Source organism: Ipomoea nil, unplaced genomic scaffold, assembly GCF_001879475.1.
Source record: "Ipomoea nil cultivar Tokyo-kokei standard unplaced genomic scaffold, Asagao_1.1 scaffold2297, whole genome shotgun sequence".
In the NCBI taxonomy this organism is placed as follows: Eukaryota; Viridiplantae; Streptophyta; class Magnoliopsida; order Solanales; family Convolvulaceae; genus Ipomoea; species Ipomoea nil.
Genome location: NW_017618725.1, coordinates 590,352 through 610,621, shown reverse-complemented (window position 1 = coordinate 610,621; position 20,270 = coordinate 590,352). Strand labels below are relative to the sequence as shown.

At 37.8% G+C, this 20,270-nt stretch overlaps 1 protein-coding gene and 1 long non-coding RNA gene across 2 annotated transcripts; one reads left to right on the top strand and one right to left on the bottom strand.

The window, feature by feature from the left end:
- Nucleotides 1-1,827: 1,827 nt before the first annotated feature.
- On the top strand, nucleotides 1,828-2,514 carry LOC109151877. The gene is made up of 2 exons (XM_019299476.1): nucleotides 1,828-2,017; nucleotides 2,315-2,514. The coding sequence occupies exons 1-2, from the start codon at nucleotides 1,828-1,830 to the stop codon at nucleotides 2,512-2,514; spliced, it is 390 nt and encodes a 129-aa protein (XP_019155021.1).
- A 4,203-nt stretch (nucleotides 2,515-6,717) lies between these two features.
- On the bottom strand, nucleotides 6,718-7,426 carry LOC109151894. Its single transcript, XR_002049301.1, has 3 exons — nucleotides 7,363-7,426; nucleotides 7,138-7,197; nucleotides 6,718-6,750 (listed from the first exon to the last, which is right to left on the bottom strand). It is a non-coding gene; the product is annotated as an uncharacterized LOC109151894 (long non-coding RNA).
- Nucleotides 7,427-20,270: the final 12,844 nt, after the last annotated feature.

Genomic DNA, 20,270 nt, shown 5'->3' with positions numbered 1-20,270 from the left:
GGGGCCAGACGGCTATCACGTTGGTTTCTTCCAAAAAACATGGTCAGTTGTGGGAGATGATCTCACGAAATTTGTTCTAGCATTTATGGATTCTGGGATACTCCAATAACATAACTCTGATCCTGATCCCTAAGGTTCCAAGCCCAGAAACGGTCAAGCAACTCCGTCCGATTAGTCTCTGTAACACCACGTACAAACTTATCACGAAGGTGCTAACGAATAGATTGAAAGGTGCGATCCAAAAACTGATAGGGACTCACCAGTCAAGCTTCGTGCCTGGTAGACAGATAGCTGACAACATCTTGGTCTACCAGGAGACTCTGAACCTTATGAGGATGAAAAAAGGCAACTTGGGACTGATGGCCCTGAAGATCGATCTAGAGAAAGCATACGATCGCCTAGCTTGGAACTTTATCAAGGAGACCCTCCAGGAAGCTGGCTTCTCCCAAAAATGGATTACAATCATCATGGTGTGCGTCACAACATCAAAACTAGCCATCAGTGTCAATGGAAAGCAGTCAGACTGGTTTAAACCAAGCAGGGGCATCCGCCAAGGAGACCCAATATCCCCGTTACTCTTTGTCCTCTGTATGGAGCGTCTAAGCCACCAAAACAACGAAAAGGTCAACTCTGGAGAATGGAGAGGCATTCAAATGGCCAGAGATGACCCATGGGTTACCCACCTACTATTCGCAAACGACATGGTGTTGTTTGGAGAAGCAACTCCCCAGCAAGCCCATACCATAAAGCAGTGCCTTGATGCCTTCTGCAATGCCTGGGGACAACGCGTAAACTTTAGCAAATCATCCCTCTACTTCTCCAACAACACCGACCAACATGTCCAGCAAACGATTTCGGCGCAGCTAAACATTCCTAAGTCAGACAACCTTGGTAGATACTTGGGGGTACCCTCTTTACATGGAAGACTAAAGCAGGAGTCCTTCGATGGGCTGATCCACAGAATTAGAGGCAAGCTAGAAGGCTGGAGGATGAAGACATTGTCATTTGCCGGAAGAAGAACACTTGCACAGTCAGTCCTATCGGCTATTCCCCTATACCTGATGCAAACCATGCTACTTCCAGTAGGGGTCACGAGAGCCGTTGAGAGATTGATCCGTGAATTCCTATGGGGAGGTACCGAGGGTGAGAGGAAATGCAGTCTTGTTTCCTGGAAAATAGTCGTGCAAGACAAAGAAGCGGGGGGCTTAGGTTCGGAGCCTAGAAGCAATGAACACTGCCCTAATAGCCAAACTGGGATGGAGACTGCAAGTAGGAGACGACTGTCTCTGGACAAGAATATTCAGAGCTAGATATCGTATTCAAAGCCCAGACCCAGCTACATGGCAAACTCGATCATCCATGTCAAATGCATGGAGGGCAATCCTGAAGGTAGTACCACTCCTAAAGGAAGAGACCAAACCTGTGGTCAGAAACGGCAGGGCTACACTGTTCTGGCTAGACGCGTGGCTTGGCCATCGACCCCTAATTGAAGCAGTAGTTGTTGCTCTACCACTACCAGTTATGTACGCTCGTGTAGCAGATTATTGGAATCACACATCTGGCTGGAAGTGGGGAGAATTAGGGCATCTTCTACCGCAAGAATTGTAGGACAAATTATCAGCAGTAGCTCTGATTAACGATGAGGAGCAACATGACGAATTAGGCTGGGGAGATGATAAGACGGGTACCTTCTCAGTTTCTTCAGCTTACTCAATGATAACAAAGAGTGCAGGAGATACCAACTCACAAGCTTGGAGCAACATATGGAAATTAAAAACACCTAGTCGCATACATACCTTCCTTTGGCTGGCAAGGTTGGATAGATTGATGACTAATGCAAATAGAACCAAGCGTGGTCTAATGGAGGAGCCTAGTTGCGGACTGTGCATCAACACCGAGGAAACAACTGAACACATCCTTCGCTGCTGCCCGCAGGCCATACAAGTATGGGAGTCCATCATGCCAGGAATGCTCCGTGCAAACCATAAAAGATCCTTTGTAGACTGGCTCGACGCAGGTATTAGGGGCTTCAACAGAAGAAACCGACATCACAAAAATAGTGCCTTATTCGCAGTAACACTATGGTGGTTATGGAAGTGGAGAAACGATAGAATCTTCAACAATAAAACAATAGGGATTCACCACAAAAACTACTAGGTCCAAGTCCAAACAGAAGAAATAAACATAGCCTTCGAAAGAGAGAACCTTGCAGGGGCACGACCTTCCTAAAAAAGATGGAATCTGATCAGGTGGAACAAACCTCCCAAGGGGTGGATTAAAGTCAATATTGATGGCAGTTTCAACCCAACCACAGGGCAAGCAGGCTGTGGCGGTCTAGCCAGAAATGAGAAAGGAGACTGGGTTGCAGGCTTCACTCATGGAATAGGTTCTTGCTCTGCAGAAAGCGCCGAAGCCTGGGCCTTGCTTAGAGGCATTCAGCTTGCTCAGACACTCGGTAATGTCAAGGCCTGTTTTGAAAGTGACTCAAAGAGGATCGTTGATGCTTTTTCCTAAGAGACAACAGTAGGGAATGTTGCTAGTAATATCCTCCTCGCATGCAAACAAGAGCTGGGAAAGCTATCCGCTTGGAACCTAAGCTTTGTTCCCAGAGACCAGAATCGTGTTGCAGACCTTCTAGCAAAGAAAGGTGCAAGCCAAAAAGGGACCGTGGTCCTTCACTCTACCCCTGAGGACATTAGGCAACTCCTAGAGGAAGATAAACTCGGGGTACCAATTTGGTCCCAAGAAGATGTACTCCATATGTAGTTTCTGGGTCGCCCCTTCCATTTAGATCTAAAAAAAAATAAAATAAGGGAATTCTGATTTCGTTCCAACTATAAAATCCCACCTTCCTCAACCCTAATATTAAATTAAGAGATCTTTGGAGGCACGAAAGAGGAGAAAATCAAGAGTCATGAGTCGTCTTGGGAAGCAATAAGAAAGCTAATGAGATTTGGGAAAATCGCTTGCTCCATTCTTGTACTCTCTTTGATGATTTGTAATTCTTTAAATATATTTGCTATGTATAATTTAGTCATGCTTGACTAAATTCTTTAGAGGTTCTTGGGTAAAAGTGTTTATGAACCTATGTGCCTAAGCTCTCAAATTCTTTAATATATTATTATTTGGATTTAATACTTGTGTTGCGATTGTGTTTATCATTCTTGTTGCCAGTAGTTTAGGGCCCGAATTACTTGCTTCATAGCTTTGCTTGTGTTACAACGAGAGTTGGACTTAACTTAGGGCATACACAATTGCACATAACTATTGCACCTTAAGAAAGGGTAACTTTGTTAGGGAGTTTAATTATTGATTATTGAACCTATAATTATATATATATATATATATATATATATATATATAAACAATCATATAGGAACCCATCTTTAGGTAGGAACCTAAGAACTCATCTTAGCCCTTTATTTAATATGATCAATGGATTAAATTTAAAGTTGATTTGCTAGATTTTTAGTTATGAAATTATTGTATTTTTAAGAAATTAAGGGTGTTTTGGTCTTTATAATTGAATAATATCTTATCTCTCCTCCGTGTTATTCTCCTAGTTTCCTTCTTATTCTCCTTATCCACGTACAAGTCATCATCATCGTCTTCTCACTGTAGCTTTTCCATACCTTCTCAAATCTTACTCTTCATCTTCAACCTCCACCGCGCAACCCAGAGCTATGACTCACTCCAACGCCGCCGCATTCGAAGCTCTTCTTGTTTAGCCGCCTGAAGGAGAACAATACCCAGGATTCTTCAACATTGGATTCATTAGCTATGTTTTGTTTAATTTCTTCTTTCATGGTTGGGATTCTTGATATATACGAACGTACAAGAATACCCATGACTAGTTGCAAAACTCAAAGATCAGATATGGTTGAATAAAAATTAAAATGAAGACAAAGAGAATATTGATTATTTTTCTCTTTACATATTTCTGTAGATAAATCGTATCTATTGTTTCCCTTGTCCATATAACATTTCACATTATTGATTCCTATTGTTACAGAGGATAAAATTAGAGTAGAGACATATATGCTACAAATCCTATATTTTTTTTTATTATAAGACAAATCCTATATTTCTAAATACTCAGATAAATTACAAAAGATGCTGCCTTGTATTTTGTTTCTGATTCTACAAATTTTGGCACACACAGTGTAACCTAAGTGCACACAAACAAACTAAGTGCATACCGTAATCTATCAACCCAAGTGTACACGAATTTGTTTTCTGTATTTTCATCCACGTACTCACTATTAATGTTATGGCACACACATTTTAACCTAAGTGCACAACATAGTCTTTAACACCAATTTGGTTTTGGTGTAGGTTTTGGTGTATGCACACATTCGTTAACCTAAGTGCACACGGTATTTCGTATATCAATTTTCTTAAGTATCATGGGAAAAACTCATTGACCCAAGTGCACACACAGAACAATCCGAGTACACACCAAAATGTTTAACATCTTTTCCTATCACTACAAGAAAAATGCACATAGACAACGGTTAATAACCGTTGTCGTAGGGGTATAATTTCTGTTGTTGAAGCTGGTGTTGTTGTAAGTCCAGCGCATAGACAACGGTTTTTTAACCGTTGTCTTTTCTAGAAACAACAACGGTTTTTTAACCGTTGTCTATTAAGTGTTGTTGAAGCCGGTGTCGTTGTATGTCACGCACATAGACAACGGTTATTAACCGTTGTCTATTAAGTGTTGTTGAAGCCGGTGTTGTTGTATGTCACGCACATAGACAACGGTTAATAACTGTTGTCTTTTCTAGAAACAACAACGGTTTTTTAACCGTTGTCTATTAAGTGTTGTTGAAGCCGGTGTTGTTGTATGTCACGCACATAGACAACGATTAATAACCGTTGTCTTTTCTAGAAACGACAACGGTTTTTTAACCGTTGTCTATTAAGTGTTGTTGAAACCGGTGTTGTTAAAAGTCATGAACATAGACAACGGTTTTTAACCGTTGTCTTTTCTAGAAAAGACAACGATTTAAGAACCGTTGTCTATTGAGTGTTGTTGAAACCGGTGTTGTTAAAAGTCACGTACATAGACAACGGTTTTTAACCGTTGTCATTTCTTTCAAAGACAATGGTTTTTAACCCGTTGTCTATTCAATGTTGTTGAAACCGGTGTTGTTAAATGTGATGCACATAGATAATGGTTTTTAACTGTTGTCTTTTCTTTAAAAGACAACATTTATAAACTGTTGTCTATTGTGTGTTGTTGAAACCATTGTTGTTAAAAGTCACGTCCATAAACAGTTGTCTTTTGTAGAAAAGACAACAGTTTCAAACTGTTGTCTATTGTAAAATAGAAAACCAACGGTTTTTAATCGTTTTTAACCTGCTTAAATTTTAATCATATAAAAAATCAATTTATCCATTCACCATGGCCAGGTGTAGTTACATAATTTTGCACAAGCTAAGGTTTAAAATACAAAAGAACTAATTAGCAAGTCTAAATACTTCCATGACCAATTCTAATCGAATCATATATCATCCAAGTCATAATACTACAAAAAACAATTCCACTAACCAAGTCTAAATGATCACAACGTTCTAATGATCAAATCATACCTACTCTATATAACGTTCCACTCTTTTGCAAATGTCTCTTTTGCTGGCTCCAATCTGCCAGAACAAAGAAAATGATTCTATTATTTACATGTATGCTTGTACAAAGAGGAGGGTAAATTGATATAGAGACCTCCAAATTCCAGAATAAATTTTAAAAGATAATAATAATAAGTAAAAGGTAAAGAAGGGTAGATGGAGCTGAAACATGCCTTCATTGTGCATTTGGCATTCTGCACAATGCACCTTACTCTGCTCACTGTTAACATCAATGCTTTTTTGGATACAATTTCTTGAATCTCTTTCTCCCCCATTTTGGCCACATTCTTTACATTAAACCCACCAAAAGTTTCTCTGTATTGTTGATATATATGACAAAGTCCAAACTAAAATATAATGATTATATTTTCACACAACAAAAGAATAGTCGTACGTAGAATGAAACAAGTAGTGTTTTGTCTCCTTAAATGTTAGTTACCTGAGTAGTTCTCTCCTTTTCAAAATTTGAGTCCAGTTGAAATCCATCAACATGCCACACAGTGCAAGCAGCTCAAACAATTGACTGTACATTCACAAAAATTAACAAAAAGCAACATCATCTCCTTTCTGTTTATATTTTCAGAGCAAACCTAACATACAGTTACTATTAGAATTAATAATACAGTTTATATTAATACAGTTACTGTTAGAATTAACAAAAAGCAACATCATCTACTGTTCTCATCCTAACAAAAAGCAACATCATCTCCTTGTGTCCAATTATTATTCATTTTAGAAAAAAATAAATTTAAGTTTAAAATGAATTTAGGGGCAGGGGTATTTATTTATTAAAATTAAAATTTTAAACAATTTTTAAAATGTTCAAATCACTTATTTTTCCACCATTCAAAATAAGTTTCTTAGAGTAAGTACCCTTCCTTGCAATATCATGACAAATTTAAAGGACTTCATCAGTTTGAAGGAACTAGACATTAGCTTCAACAAATTTAATAACAGCATATTCCCTAATTCACAGAAATTTTGCAGAAATTCAAGCCCTAATTCCCCAACCCTAGCTTAAATACAAAATTGTTTAAATACAACCGCATCATCTACATCAAAGTTGCAGCTTACACCAAATTCTTCTTTTATTAGTTCTTCACAGCGTAGATCAAGATCCTGAGATGACCATCATTCAAAGTTTCAGGTCATACTTCAATTTTTATGCAACATTTAGAGTAACATTTTTTTTCCAAGAGTTACTTTTCTCCAACTTTTGCCTAAATATCGAAGACAAACCCTGTCTCAAAGCATTTGAAATTGGGCATTCACACCTATTCCTATTCTCAATTTTCAGTTACTCTAGAGAAACAATAACATAAATACACTCTGAAATCCGTACTTATTTACTTGAAACATGTCGGTCAGCTACATGTAAATTGAACTATGGAAAAAATATAAAGAAAGGTACTTTTTAAGGATTTATTTATTCTTATTTTATGGGGTTTAAGTTACTCGAGGTAAATATAATCATGTAAGGAAAGAACAGAAAAAAAAAGAAGATACCTGCAAGGTAGATTTCCCCTGCTCCATCAATATGAAGAATGAGATTATAACCTCCTTTACCTGTGCATTTGAAACATGATATTATTAAATTTACTAGTATAAACTTAGATCCTCGCAGTTGGCAACCTAGTCATCTAAGTGGAAAAAAACAAATAATAGAAAAGGAAGATTAACAAAATGTGAAAAAAGAATAAAAGGTAGAAGAAGTTCAGCGTTGCAACATACTTCTTGTTGAATCACGTCATCACACAAGTGGAGTAGAGTGCCCCTTCCAGTATCTAGTTGTTTGTCATACTGTTAGGAATAAAGTGTAATGATTTTGATATGCCAAATTTGTATTTGTAGATCCCCCAATTTTATTTATAGGTCTAGTAGAGTCTTAAGACCATGATCGGGAAATTATTTAAATTGGAAAAGAGAAAAACAGAGGAAGATGCATGAAAATAGAAGAAGAAGATATAAAGCCTAAAATCAAGAATTTGTCTGGAGAAAATGACAAATTGAAAAAGAAGATGAATGATATGAAATCACGTCAATGCTACTCAAAGAAGATATCCCAGAAGAATTTTCGTGAAGAAAATTAATATTGGAAAAATTCATGAAATTGACTTGGAGATCAAGCATCTATGAAAAGAAAGGAGTACATCAAATGTGATTGGAAATTTAATCAAAAGCTGTACAGACGAAGTGGATGATGCTTGATATATTATGCAAAATGGCTCAAGTTTGAAACTCACCATCAATAATTTTACAAGGTAAAATTTGAGAAGCCGAATTAAATTAATCTGATGGAGTTGGGCGCTAGTTTAAGCTTTGGCGGTAAAATTTGAGAAGCCGAATTAAATTAATCTGATGGAGTTGGGCGCTAGTTTAAGCTTTGGGCGCCGATTACAAGTGAAAATTGGGAAGCAATTTCACTTGGGTGGCAATTGAGATGCAATTGCACTTGGGAGCCAATTCAAGGGAATTGGGAGCCGATTCATTAAATTAATCTGATGGAGTTGGGCGCCGATTACAAGTGAAAATTGGGAAGCAATTTCACTTGGGTGGCAATTGAGATGCAATTGCACTTGGGAGCCAATTCAAAGGAATTGGGAGCCGATTTCATAGCAATTGAAATTGGGAGTTGGGAGCCAGTTTCAGAGAAATTGAAACCAATTGAAATTGGGAGCAAGTTTCACATGGGAATCAATTCAAGATGGGAGCCAATGTAGAATTGAAATTGGGAACCAATTGAGGTCGTAGTATGGGATGCAATTTCAAAGTTGGGGATTGATTCAAAGAAGACATGGAGATCAAATTGAATTGAGATGAAATTCAATACCAGGAGAAGTCTGGGAGCCAATTTCGAAGTCAAAAGTCAACAAATCAAATTGGGAAGCAATTGAAAGCACTAGGAGCAGTTTGGGAGCCAATTGCAAGTCAAAGTCAATTGGGAGCCAATTACAATGGAGAAATCCAATTGCAAGTCAAAGTCAATTGGGAGCCAATTACAATGGAGAAATTCAAATTGGGTGCCAATTACAAGCCAATTGAAATTGGGTGTCAATTACAAAGGAGAAATTCAAATTGGGTGGAAGTTCACAACCAATTTGAAGTCTGAAAACACCCAGACGTGAGAATGAAGAAGATGAAGATGAACTTATAGTGAAAATATTCTCGCAAGGAAAAATACTAGTTTTAACTAGTATGGGATTAAATTGATGAATATTTTTAAATCCCAAAGATACAAGAACCACTTGAGAGCTAATCACAGAAGCCGTTCTACACCCAGATATTCCCACTCAACGTAAAACCAGAGGAAATATCATATGAAGTTTGGGAACCCATTTACATGGAGATGAAGCTCTAACAACGGCTAGCTTATCCTTTCTGACATCTTTGCAGAAGATAAGATAAGATCTCTGACAAAAAGATACAAGATTTCAAAAATGAGAGCGTCTCTTTCCAACGGACAGATTCTCATTACCAGCTATAAAATGATGAAGATATGAAGACTTGAAGAAGAGTGAAGAGCAATAGAGCAGTTGAGAAAACTCACGAACAAGAGAGCAGAAAATTCGAATCCATAAAAGGGATCGAATAGAGCAATTAAGCTTGAAAGAGCATAGAGCAAAAATCTCATTTGGTACAGAGCATACCAAAAATCTTCAAGTGAGAAGTGAGAAAAGAAAAAGAACTCAGAGAGCTTCAAAGAAAAATATTCAGAGAGTTCTTAAACAGAGCAAAGCAGAGCAAAAATATCAAGTGCTTTACTTGATATATTCAAAGAGAGAAAACACCCAGAGCTATCAAGAGAAATCATTCCAGAGTGTTTATCTTCATCAAAGAGACCTGCGCATCATTGAAGATCATCTACAGAGTCTCAGAAGTTGGAAGCAAGACAACACTTGTTTTGGAGCAAAACAAGAGAAGGGAGGAAAGTAGCACGGAGCTGTGAAATCCTGGATTGTCACACGGAGCTGTGAGATCCGAAGCAGCAGTGTCGGAGGCACTGGGCGTGATTGGTGTGGGCTTGGTGATCAAAGCACCAGATCACGGGATACGTTTCTACCGGAGTGTGGAAGACGGGGGAAAAGTAACGCGGAGTCGTGAAATCCTGGGATAGTAGCGCGGCGACGTGAAACCCGAAGCAGCAGTGTGGTGTCACTGGGCGTGATTAGTGCGGGCTTTGTGATCAAAGCACTAGATCACGGAAATTCATTGTATCTTGGAACCAAGAAGTGGTAGATATAGTGAATTGCTCTTGGAGATAAGAGCAAGTGGAGTAGGAGGATTACACCACCTCGCGAACCACTATAATTGTCTTGTGTTCTTTACTGCTTTCTTTACTTACCGCTCTTTACATATTTGCTCTACACGAGATATACTGCTCACACAATCTCACACACACTTTATGTTTATTTATTTCCGCTGTGCACCATACTCTAACAATCTAGTTAAGAGTTTTGGTTTATCTCTGGCTTAGCAATTGTTGTGCTGTGCGAAAAAGTTTGAAAGTCTATTCACCCCCCTCCCCTCTAAACTTTCACCTTACCTCTTTTGGGACCAACAATTGGTATCAGAGCAGGTGCCTATCCGAGTCAGAATTTGTCTCTAACTGATACCAACAATTGGTATCAGAGCCTGTAACCTATTTGAGTCAGTTTATACCAACCTTTGGTATTAAAACACGTTGCCTAACCGGGTTAACTGTTTTTGACTGCTAGGCTGATCTATTCTACAAAGTGTGTGAATTGGATTAATCTTTCATATCTCTCGTGATGATGGTGAAGAAAGATTTAGCTCAAAATCTATTATTCTCACTTGATAAATTTGATGATTGGAAAGTTTGTATGCAGGTACACTTATCGGCCTTACACGATGAAATGTGGGAAGTTATTTCCACTGGCCCTATAGAAATATTAAAAATCAATAGGCGTTTGTTATATCCCCGGATGCTCCACAGTACGTACAAAAGCCAAAACCGGAATGGACATCGGACGATAAAACGCGGAATAATCTTGACAATATTGCCAAGGTTATTCTATTCAAAGCTGTTGATGATACAATATTTCCGAAGATCCGAAAGTGTGCCACTGCCAAAGAAATATGGGAAACTCTCATCAAGATTGGCGAAGGAGATGAACAAGAAAAAGACAATAAGCTCACAATCGCCATGAAGAAGTTTGAAGATTTCAAAATGCTCTCAAATGAAAGTGTTGCAGACATGGAAGCTCGAATGATCAAAGTTCTTGGAGAGATTAGTGATCTTGGCAAAAATATTAGCCAAAAAGAAATTAATCTCAAAATTCTACGAGGCTTACCATCTGCATGGGATATGAAGGTTACGGCTATGCGCGATCACCGAGATCTAAGAATGTTGTCAACAGACAAATTATTTAGTGATCTAAAAGCATATGAGTTCGAAATGAAGGCCAAAGATGATGATGTACATGAAGCTCAAAATGCTGCTCTAATGGCCGAACAACCGTCAACCTCCAGGTCAGTAGAAAATAATGTTGATTTTATGACTGACGAACAGTTTGCTCTTTTTGTGAAAAGATTTAAAAGGTTTATGCGAAAAAGAGACAACAAAAATTCTGTTCGTGGAAAATTCATCTCTCGCATAACACAAGAAGAAAAAGTTGAAGAAAATAAGGATTTGTGCTACAATTGCCGCAAACCCGGACATTTTAAAATAAATTGTCCGTATCCGATCGTTAGCAAGTATCAAGGCAAAAATGTTGAATCTACGCCGAACAAATCCAAAAGCAAAAGGTTCAAGCGCGACAAAAGAAAATCTCTCGTTAGCAACGAACCAAACGAAAATGATGATTCGGAGGATTCATCATCAAGCGATGAAAGTTCATGTTCGGATGATGATACGGCGCTAATATGCAAGTCAATTGAGTTGAGTACAAGTGAAGATTGTCTTATGGCTCTTGACGCAGAGGAAGAAGAGGTAACATCTAATTCTTTCAATTCTGTTAATTCTTCTTTTTCTCGTGAATCTATTGACAATCTAATGCGAGAATGTCAAGAGATTATGCTCACTCATCCTCAACTCAAGGAGCGCAATAATATTCTAATTCTTGAAAAAGAAGAAATGAATAAAAATTTGCAAAATGCTTTACTTGAAGTGAGTAAATTGAAGAATGAAAATATTCATCTTCAAGAAGAGTGTAAAGCTAGAGAGGTTAGAGAACATAATCTTAGAGCTACTATTGCTATGTTCACTAATTCGTCTAAAATTATAGATAAAATGGTGAGCATGCAAAAGCCATCAGGAGATAGAACCGGAATTGGTTATGACTCCACATGTTCTCAAACCCCTCAAAATCTGACTAATTCTACTACTACTTTAAATAATAAAGTTCAAGTGGTAAAATTTGTTAAAAGTCAGAATAGCACGATGAGACAAGGACTTGGCTATCAAACAAAAGCAAAATTGAATGTTGAAAGGCCGAAACAATTCAACTATACGGCAAAGCAACAAAATTTCTTCAAGCAAAGATATGCCAAAGAGTCAAGTGCAAAAAGATTTCATAGAAAAGAGGGAAGCTTTTCTAGAAATAAAGTTGGGAAATTTCATCCCACTCAAAAAGATTGGTTGTGCAATAGATGTAATACTTTTTATAGACCAAAGCAACCATTCTCTTCCCAGGTGCCAAAATATAAAAATAATTTTCAAAACCCGGCGCCAAAAATATTTTCTAATGTGAGTTATGATTATCGTGTCTCTAATGGTTACAAATCGCCTCATCTTAATTCAATAAGATCAAGGTGGGTTTGGTTACCAAAAATCACTAACAGTAAAGGACCCAAGCAAGTATGGGTACCTAAAGTTAATTAATCTTTTTTGCAGGATGTTTGGTACATCGATAGTGGTTGCTCATGCCACATGACTAGAAATAAATCATATCTAGTGAATTTCAAAGAAATCGATGGACCAAAAGTTATATTCGGAGGAAATCAAAATTATGGAATTACAAAAGGAGTTGGCACGATCAAGAAAAATGGTTTGAAGATTGAAGATTTTTCTTTCGTTGATGGATTAAAATTTAATTTGTTGAGCACTAGTCAATTTTGTGATAAGGGCTATCTTGTAGAATTTTCTAAAGATAATTGCCTAATAAAAAATGAGCTCACAAATGAGATTGTTCTTTCTGGAAAAAGACGAAAGAATATGTATGTTGTTGATTGGAGCACAAGCAAAGATTCAGTGTGCTTAATGGCCAGAAATTCAAATGAAGCTAATAGGGAATGGCACAGAAAACTCAACGACTTAAACTTCAAGACCATCAATCAACTTGCAAAGAAAAATCTAGTAGAAGGCTTGCCAGATATTATCTTCAAGAAGGACCAAGTGTGTGATGCATGCCAACGCGGAAAGCAAATCAAATCATCATTCAAATCAAAGACACACGAGTCAATGTCAAGACCGCTAAGCTTACTACATATGAATTTATTTGGACCGGTTGATCCAATAAGTGTAAGTGGTAAGAAATATACTCTCGTTGTTGTTGATGATTTTTCCAGGTACACTTGGACCGTGTTTCTCAAGAAGAAAATGAAGTTGAGCAAGTTCTACCGAAGCTGTTGAAACAACTACAAAATGAGAAAGAATTGCAAATATCAAAAATACGAACGGATCGCGGAACCGAGTTCGTGAATGGAGTTATACAAGCTTTTTGCAATTCACATGGAATTTCTCATCAATTATCTGCCGCAAGAACACCGCAACAAAACGGTGTTGCCGAAAGAAGAAACCGGACGCTCAAAGAAGTCGCACGAGTGATGATTAGTGCTGTCGGTCTCCCGAAACGATATTGGGCGGAAGCTATCAACACTGCTTGTTACACGCAAAATCGAAGCATGATCCATAAGCAGTACAAGAAGACGTCATATGAGCTATATAAAGGGAGAAAACCAAATATTGGTTATTTTCATATTTTTGGATGCAAATGTTTTATTCATATTAATGATAAATTGCATCTAAAAGCTTTTGATGAGCGTGCAGATGAACGAATTTTTCTAGGATATTCAGCTACCAGCAAGGCATTCAGAGTTTTGAATAAAAGATCAATGGTGGTTGAAGAATCCATACACGTGGTATTTGATGAAAAATCACAGATCAAGAATGATGCACTGGACGAAGAAATTGCGCAAAATGGTAACAAGTGTCATATTGATTTTTGTGATACTAATGATACGTGTGAAGATGATGTTTTGCATGGAATGGATGAGTTGGAAATTAATTCTCTAGAAAATCCCATCCCTCATCAGAAGAAGTTGGAAATTCTTTTAATAATAATTTTGGGAATGATGCCTCACGTGATAATGAGGATGCAGTACGGGTTCCAATTAGTGATCAAGTTACTGGTGAAGTTGGTGGTCAATTACAAAATGAATTAAATGTGGAAATTCGAACCAATTCTCCCAGTACACAACAAATGGATCCACCCAGTACCATGCACCCATTTGAACCAGATTTAAGATGGCTCAAAAATCACCCTCCAGAATTAATTATTGGGAATATCATGAAGGCGTGAAAACAAGATCATCTACCATGGAAGCATTGTTCACGTGTTATCTATCTCAAATTGAACCAAAAGAAGTTGACGAAGCTCTCAATGATCCGGATTGGATAAACGCTATGCAAGAAGAGCTCGATCAATTCAAAAGAAATGATGTTTGGGAACTTGTTCCAAGACTGGCAAACCACAATGTTGTAGGAACCAAATGGGTCTTCCGGAACAAAGCAAACGAAGAAGGCGTGATTGTTAGGAATAAAGCAAGGCTCGTTGCAAAAGGATACTCTCAAGAAGAAGGGATAGATTTTGATGAAACTTTTGCACCGGTAGCTCAACTTGAAGCAATCAGAATTTTCCTAGCCTACGCCGCACACAAAGATTTCACCGTTTATCAAATGGACGTGAAAAGCGCATTCTTGAATGGTCTACTCGAAGAAGAAGTTTATGTCGAACAACCCCCAGGTTTTGAGGTAAAAGGCGAAGGTGATAAAGTCTACAAACTTAAAAAGGCATTGTATGGGTTGAAACAAGCACCTAGAGCTTGGTATGATACTTTGTCAATGTTCTTAATAAGCTGTGGATTCACCAAAGGCCTTGTTGACAAAACTCTATTTAGAATTCAAGATGGTGATCATATTTTATTAGTGCAAATATATGTTGATGATATTATTTTTGGAAGCACTAACAATTCTTTGTGTGAGAAATTTTCGAAGCTTATGCAGAATAAATTCGAAATGAGCATGATGGGTGAATTGAATTACTTCTTGGGCTTACAAGTCAAACAACTGAAAGAAGGAGTATTCATTAATCAAGAAAAGTACACCCGCGACTTGATAAAGAAGTTTGGCCTTGATGGAAAATCATCGATCAAAATTCCAATGAGCACATCAATAAGGCTAGACAAAGACGAAAATGGAAAGGATGTCGATCAAACAAAATATAGAGGAATGATTGGTTCACTTCTATATCTTACTGCAAGCAGGCCGGACATTTCTTATGCTGTGGGCGTGTGTGCAAGATTCCAAGCAAATCCAAAAGAAAGCCACCTCACCGCAACAAAGAAGATCATACGATATTTGAAAGGCACAATCAATGTTGGATTGTGGTATCCAAAAGGTACAGATTTTACTCTAACGGGTTTTTCAGATGCGGATTTTGCAGGTTGCAAAATAGACAGAAAAAGCACTTCCGGGACATGCCAGTTCTTGGGGGGGGAAGGCTTGTTTCTTGGTTCAGCAAGAAGCAAAATTCCATCACAACTAGTACCGCCGAGGCCGAATATATTGCTGCAGGAAGTTGTTGTGCGCAAATTTTATGGATGAAGCAACAATTGAAGGATTACGGAGTTAATTGTGATGACGTTAGTATTTATTATGATAATACTAGTGCAATCGCTATCACTCACAATCCGGTGCTTCACTCAAGAACCAAACATATCGACATTCGACATCACTTCATAAGGGATCACGTTGAAAAGAAAAATCTGAAGATCGAATATATCCCTACGGAAAACCAAGTTGCTGATATTCTCACGAAGCCTTTATGCGAAACGAGATTTTCTACCTTAAGGCACGAGTTGGGAATGATCGAAATGAGCTAAGTATCACTGGACTTAATCTCTCTATTTAAATTGATACTTGTGCTCAAAATAAATTGTTTTATGTGAATAAATTGTTTTACGTATTTGCATGTATGTTTTTATTCGAAATTTTTATGTGATAAAATTGCAATATGTGTTAGGATCTTATTTGTGTATTTGCATGTGTTATTTAACGTGAGATCATATGCCATGCAAATTAATTTGATAAAATTTGCAATTCGTGATTTATTTGATAATTTGTTTAAAATTGCATGTTTTAATGTGTTAATCAGTTTTTGAGTATGTGTTCATGTTTCTGTAAATTAACTAACTTGTTTGCATGAACAATTTGCTCTAAAAATGATTTACCGTGTTTGTTTAATAATATATATGTGTTATGTGCAAAATGTGATTTAATGTGTTAATTGTATATGTGTTGCGTATATATGCAGTATATGTGATATAATTTGCAATAAAATGTTTTAGAAATCTAGAAGTTAATATTTTTGTTAGTTTCTAAAATATTTTGGAATCTGATTTGTGTGCTTTTTTATATAAAGTTGTTTCTAATTATAATTTAGGAATATGTGTGTTAATTTTGTTAGTTTCCAAAATGTGTTTAATTTTTGATTGGAAATTACCGTGTATGAGTTTAATATAATTGGTATGTGTGATTAATTATTTGTGGAGTAATTTTTGCTACTAACGAGATGTTTGAGTGTTATTATGTTTGTGGTACACGAATTTGAGAAGGAAATCAGGAGATAAAGGAGGAAAATTAGAGTTTAATTGGACATCAAACCTCCACCCATAAACTCCTACCCTTTCTAAACCTCCACCCAACCTAAACCTCCCCCCATAATCCTCTCCTAGATCAAATCTTTCCAAACTGATATTCTCTCTCTCTCAATCGACACCCCCATCTCGCCTGTCAGAAATCTACTCTCTTAATCGATCCCCACAAACAAATCTCAAGGAGATCAGAACCCAAATCCTTCCTAAGTGTCTCTTCAAATCTCCACCCTCTACACCTTACGTGCATTGGGTATTTCTAAAGAGGTGTGAGCATTAAATGCTCTTGTCTGCTCATGATGACATTTTCTCTTTCCTCGTAACACTCTCTATCAGATGACTCATCTACCCTAAACTCACCCAATCGACACACCTCAACCAAAGGGTACAATTGAGAAGTCATATCTCTCTCTTAAATTCGAAAAACCCCTTCGAGTCATCCTCCTCATATAAACCCCTCTCTTATATCTCAAAAACTCTTTCAAGACCTTCAGAATATCAGAAAACTCTCTCTCAAATTATCTCTCTTCGATCAATCGATCTGATCATCATGGCCCAATCTGGAAGAAAGCAAATTGATCCTATTTTTGCCCTCTTGCAACAAGTGACGAATGGGATGGTACTCAATCTTGAGTTTTTCAGACTAGGTTCTACCAACAAGGACACGGTCGCGAAAATTCTTCAAGCTTTAAAAAACTGTGGACTGTTTGATTTCTTCACCTACAACTACTTTGGAACCTTTGAAGAAGATGTAGCCGAATTTTATCTACATGCAGTCGTTGAAAGGACTCGATTAAATCTAAAGTTGGAGGATCAGAAGTTTCAATCACTGAAGATGACATACACAAGTGCTTCAACTTCACTGAATCTCAGATAATGCCAGAATCTCACAGCTATGTTGTTCAAAATTTTTGGAACGAGATTCGTGGTCCTACGGCTCCAATTTTCTCTGATGTATCCGCTCATAAGAACGTATTGAAGTTTGAATATGAGATGTTGGTGGACATGATTTACAAGATTCTTGAACACAAACTGGGAAGTACTGAAGATTTGACCGCATCAACAGTGTGCTTGATGGACGGAATCATGAAAGGAATAAAATTCAAATGGGCAAAATTTATCTACAGGAAGATGGTTATTTTTGTACATGCTGCCAAACCAATGAAGAAACCCGCTGTAGTGGATCGATTCTATCAAAATGTTGGATATGGTCTCATCATTGGAGAACTGCTAAGGAAGAAGACAATTCCAATGAGAAAACACAAAAATATTGGAATTTACAGAGCTCTCTTCGGAAAATTCAGTCCTAATTTTGGAAAAAGGTCAAGCCAGAGAAGAGGACAAGAAGGTGGGAGTTCTACAAGTTCAAAAACACCTCAGAGTTCCAGACCGAGAAACAGCAAAGCAATCTCAACCTCAAGTAATCAAATGGGATCAAGCAATCGATCAGGAAGAGATCAAGAAGCCATCAGTACGGCTATGGCAGTTGTTCCGATCAAATATGCCGAACCAAACTTGTTGGCCGAAGGAGTTGATGATACTACAAGAATGGAATTTGCAGGAGTTGATGTGCAAATTTCGAATGATCTACAAAGAAGACTCTCGAGTCAATCTGCAGCTGAAGGAAGTGCAAGACCTATAGTTTTTGACTCAGCTCTCATTCAAGATGATCCGGAGCTGTTGAAAGAATTGATAATGGTGCAAACTTGGAGAGAATGGAAACTTGAAAGATATCATTCTTTCATGTCAAAAATCACCCCAGATTTGATACGGAGTGAAGATTTTTCCTTGGAATGGTGCGGAACGAACGTGATGCTAGATGCACTCAACATGGATTTAAATCAAGTTTATCACATGAAGCTACACGATAAGGCAGCCAGACAAAAAGGAAAAGCACCAATAAAGGGAGGCAATACGGCTCAAGACCGTTTAGCCGAACAAGAACGACAGAATGAAATTTCACTTCAGTTAGCTCTGCAAAGGTCAGTTTATGACACACATCATTATCCAGGTAACACATCTCTTGTGGATAATGAAATTTTTGATGAAAGAACTGAAGGACGGCACTCATTGATGTACCAATCATAAGCACTGAAAATCATATGGACATACCTGTGAAAGTCCATGATGCTTCTTTATTAATATCCGATCTGACCCCCACAACAACTAATGTGAATTTGGAGTGCAATGAACAACCTGTGGGATCCAATGAAGCCGAAGTGTCAGTACCAGAAAGAAATAAGAGAACAAGTGTCAGAAGAAAGAAGAAGAGATATACCAGTTGAAGTTGCAGTAGAAGTTGCTACTGAGAGTAGACTGCAAATCACAGAGGATTTATCCAGTGTATTGCTGGTACAGCATACCGAGTCTACCATGCCTACCATGGACCCTGTTCTAGAAAATGAAGAATTATTTGCAGACAACTACACAAGAACAGAAGTACTAGAAGAACAAGTTGGTGATCTAAATCAAGAAGCCGAATCACCTGAAGAAGAAGGGATGCAACTTATTGATACAGTTGTTCTCACAGATCCGAATAGAAGTCCATTCGGATCCCCTCAAAACTTTGTGCAGATGAATGATCAAGATGATGGCATATTTTCATCCTTATTTGCCAAAGTAGCCGAATCCAGTGATGTTGTTTGTCAAACAATTGGAGAAAAGTTGGTTGAACAAAATCAAAAGATGGATCAACAACACACGGATACACGAGTCAATCTGAAGGAATTAATGGAGCATCAAAATATTTTGAAGACCCAGATTGACAAAGCAGAAAGAATTTTGAAAGGAGAATTGACAAAAGGCTTACTTGAAGTGATTCAGCTCATGAAGAAGGAACGAGAAGCAGCTGAAAAGATTAACAACGAACGTCACTTGAGACAGATCAAAGCAATTCAAGACCAAGAAAGCCGAATCAACAAACTTGAAGCTGAACTCGCAGTTACAACAAACAAGCTGGACAACGTGCAAACCGTTTCCATTGAAACACACAACAGTGTTGAAACTGTGAAGGCAAACCAAGACCGAGATTTTAAAACCCTTGTTTTTTTTGTTGATAACGCCAAAAGGGGGGAAGAAATTCTCAGTCACTTGGCTTTTGCAACAACAAGAATTTATTCTTGGAAGCCAACAAAAGCCAGTAATGTCTACTCAAGGTAAAGGCCGAAGCCGCGGACAATCCTCACAAGGACCATCTCAGATTGGTTTTGCTCAGTTCGCGAATCCTAGTCTTGGTACGAGTACATCGAAGGTTGCTGAACAGCGTGGCTGGTTTGAATGCTCTAAGGGTACCGCACTCAGACAACAATATGGACTAAGGAAAATCTACCAAGCATGATCAAGAAATGGCCTGCAGCCGATCAAGCCCAATGGATCTCGGAAAAGAATAAAGAAGAAGAAGGCAAAAGGAAAAGAACCGAGATGTGGTATGAACTAAGAGATTTCACACGGAAATATGGGCATGAATCTTGGAGAAGAAAGAAGCTTCGAAGAATGTGTCTTATGGTGGGAAAACGGAGTTCTTCCGGGCAACAATATCAAAGAAGCTTATGGACACTACATGGCCGGACAGCTTACAAAGAAATTTCAGAATGCAAAGTTCAAAAGATGATTTCTTCAAGCTCAGAGAACATGTCAAGGAAATTTTGAAGAAAGACTCTGGTGTGAAGAAACCCAGAAGGTAATCTGAAAATTCTCTTAAGCTGATATTTTCTCTATTTTCGAACCTCTGTTGCGTTTTTCTCATA

Coding starts and splice junctions, on each gene's coding strand:
- LOC109151877 (XM_019299476.1), top strand. CDS start 1,828: ATGACTAATGCAAATAGAACCAAGCGTGGTCTAATGGAGGAGCCTAGT. Junction 2,018..2,314: donor TGTAGACTGGCTCGACGCAG/GTATTAGGGGCT, acceptor ACCCAACCACAG/GGCAAGCAGGCTGTGGCGGT.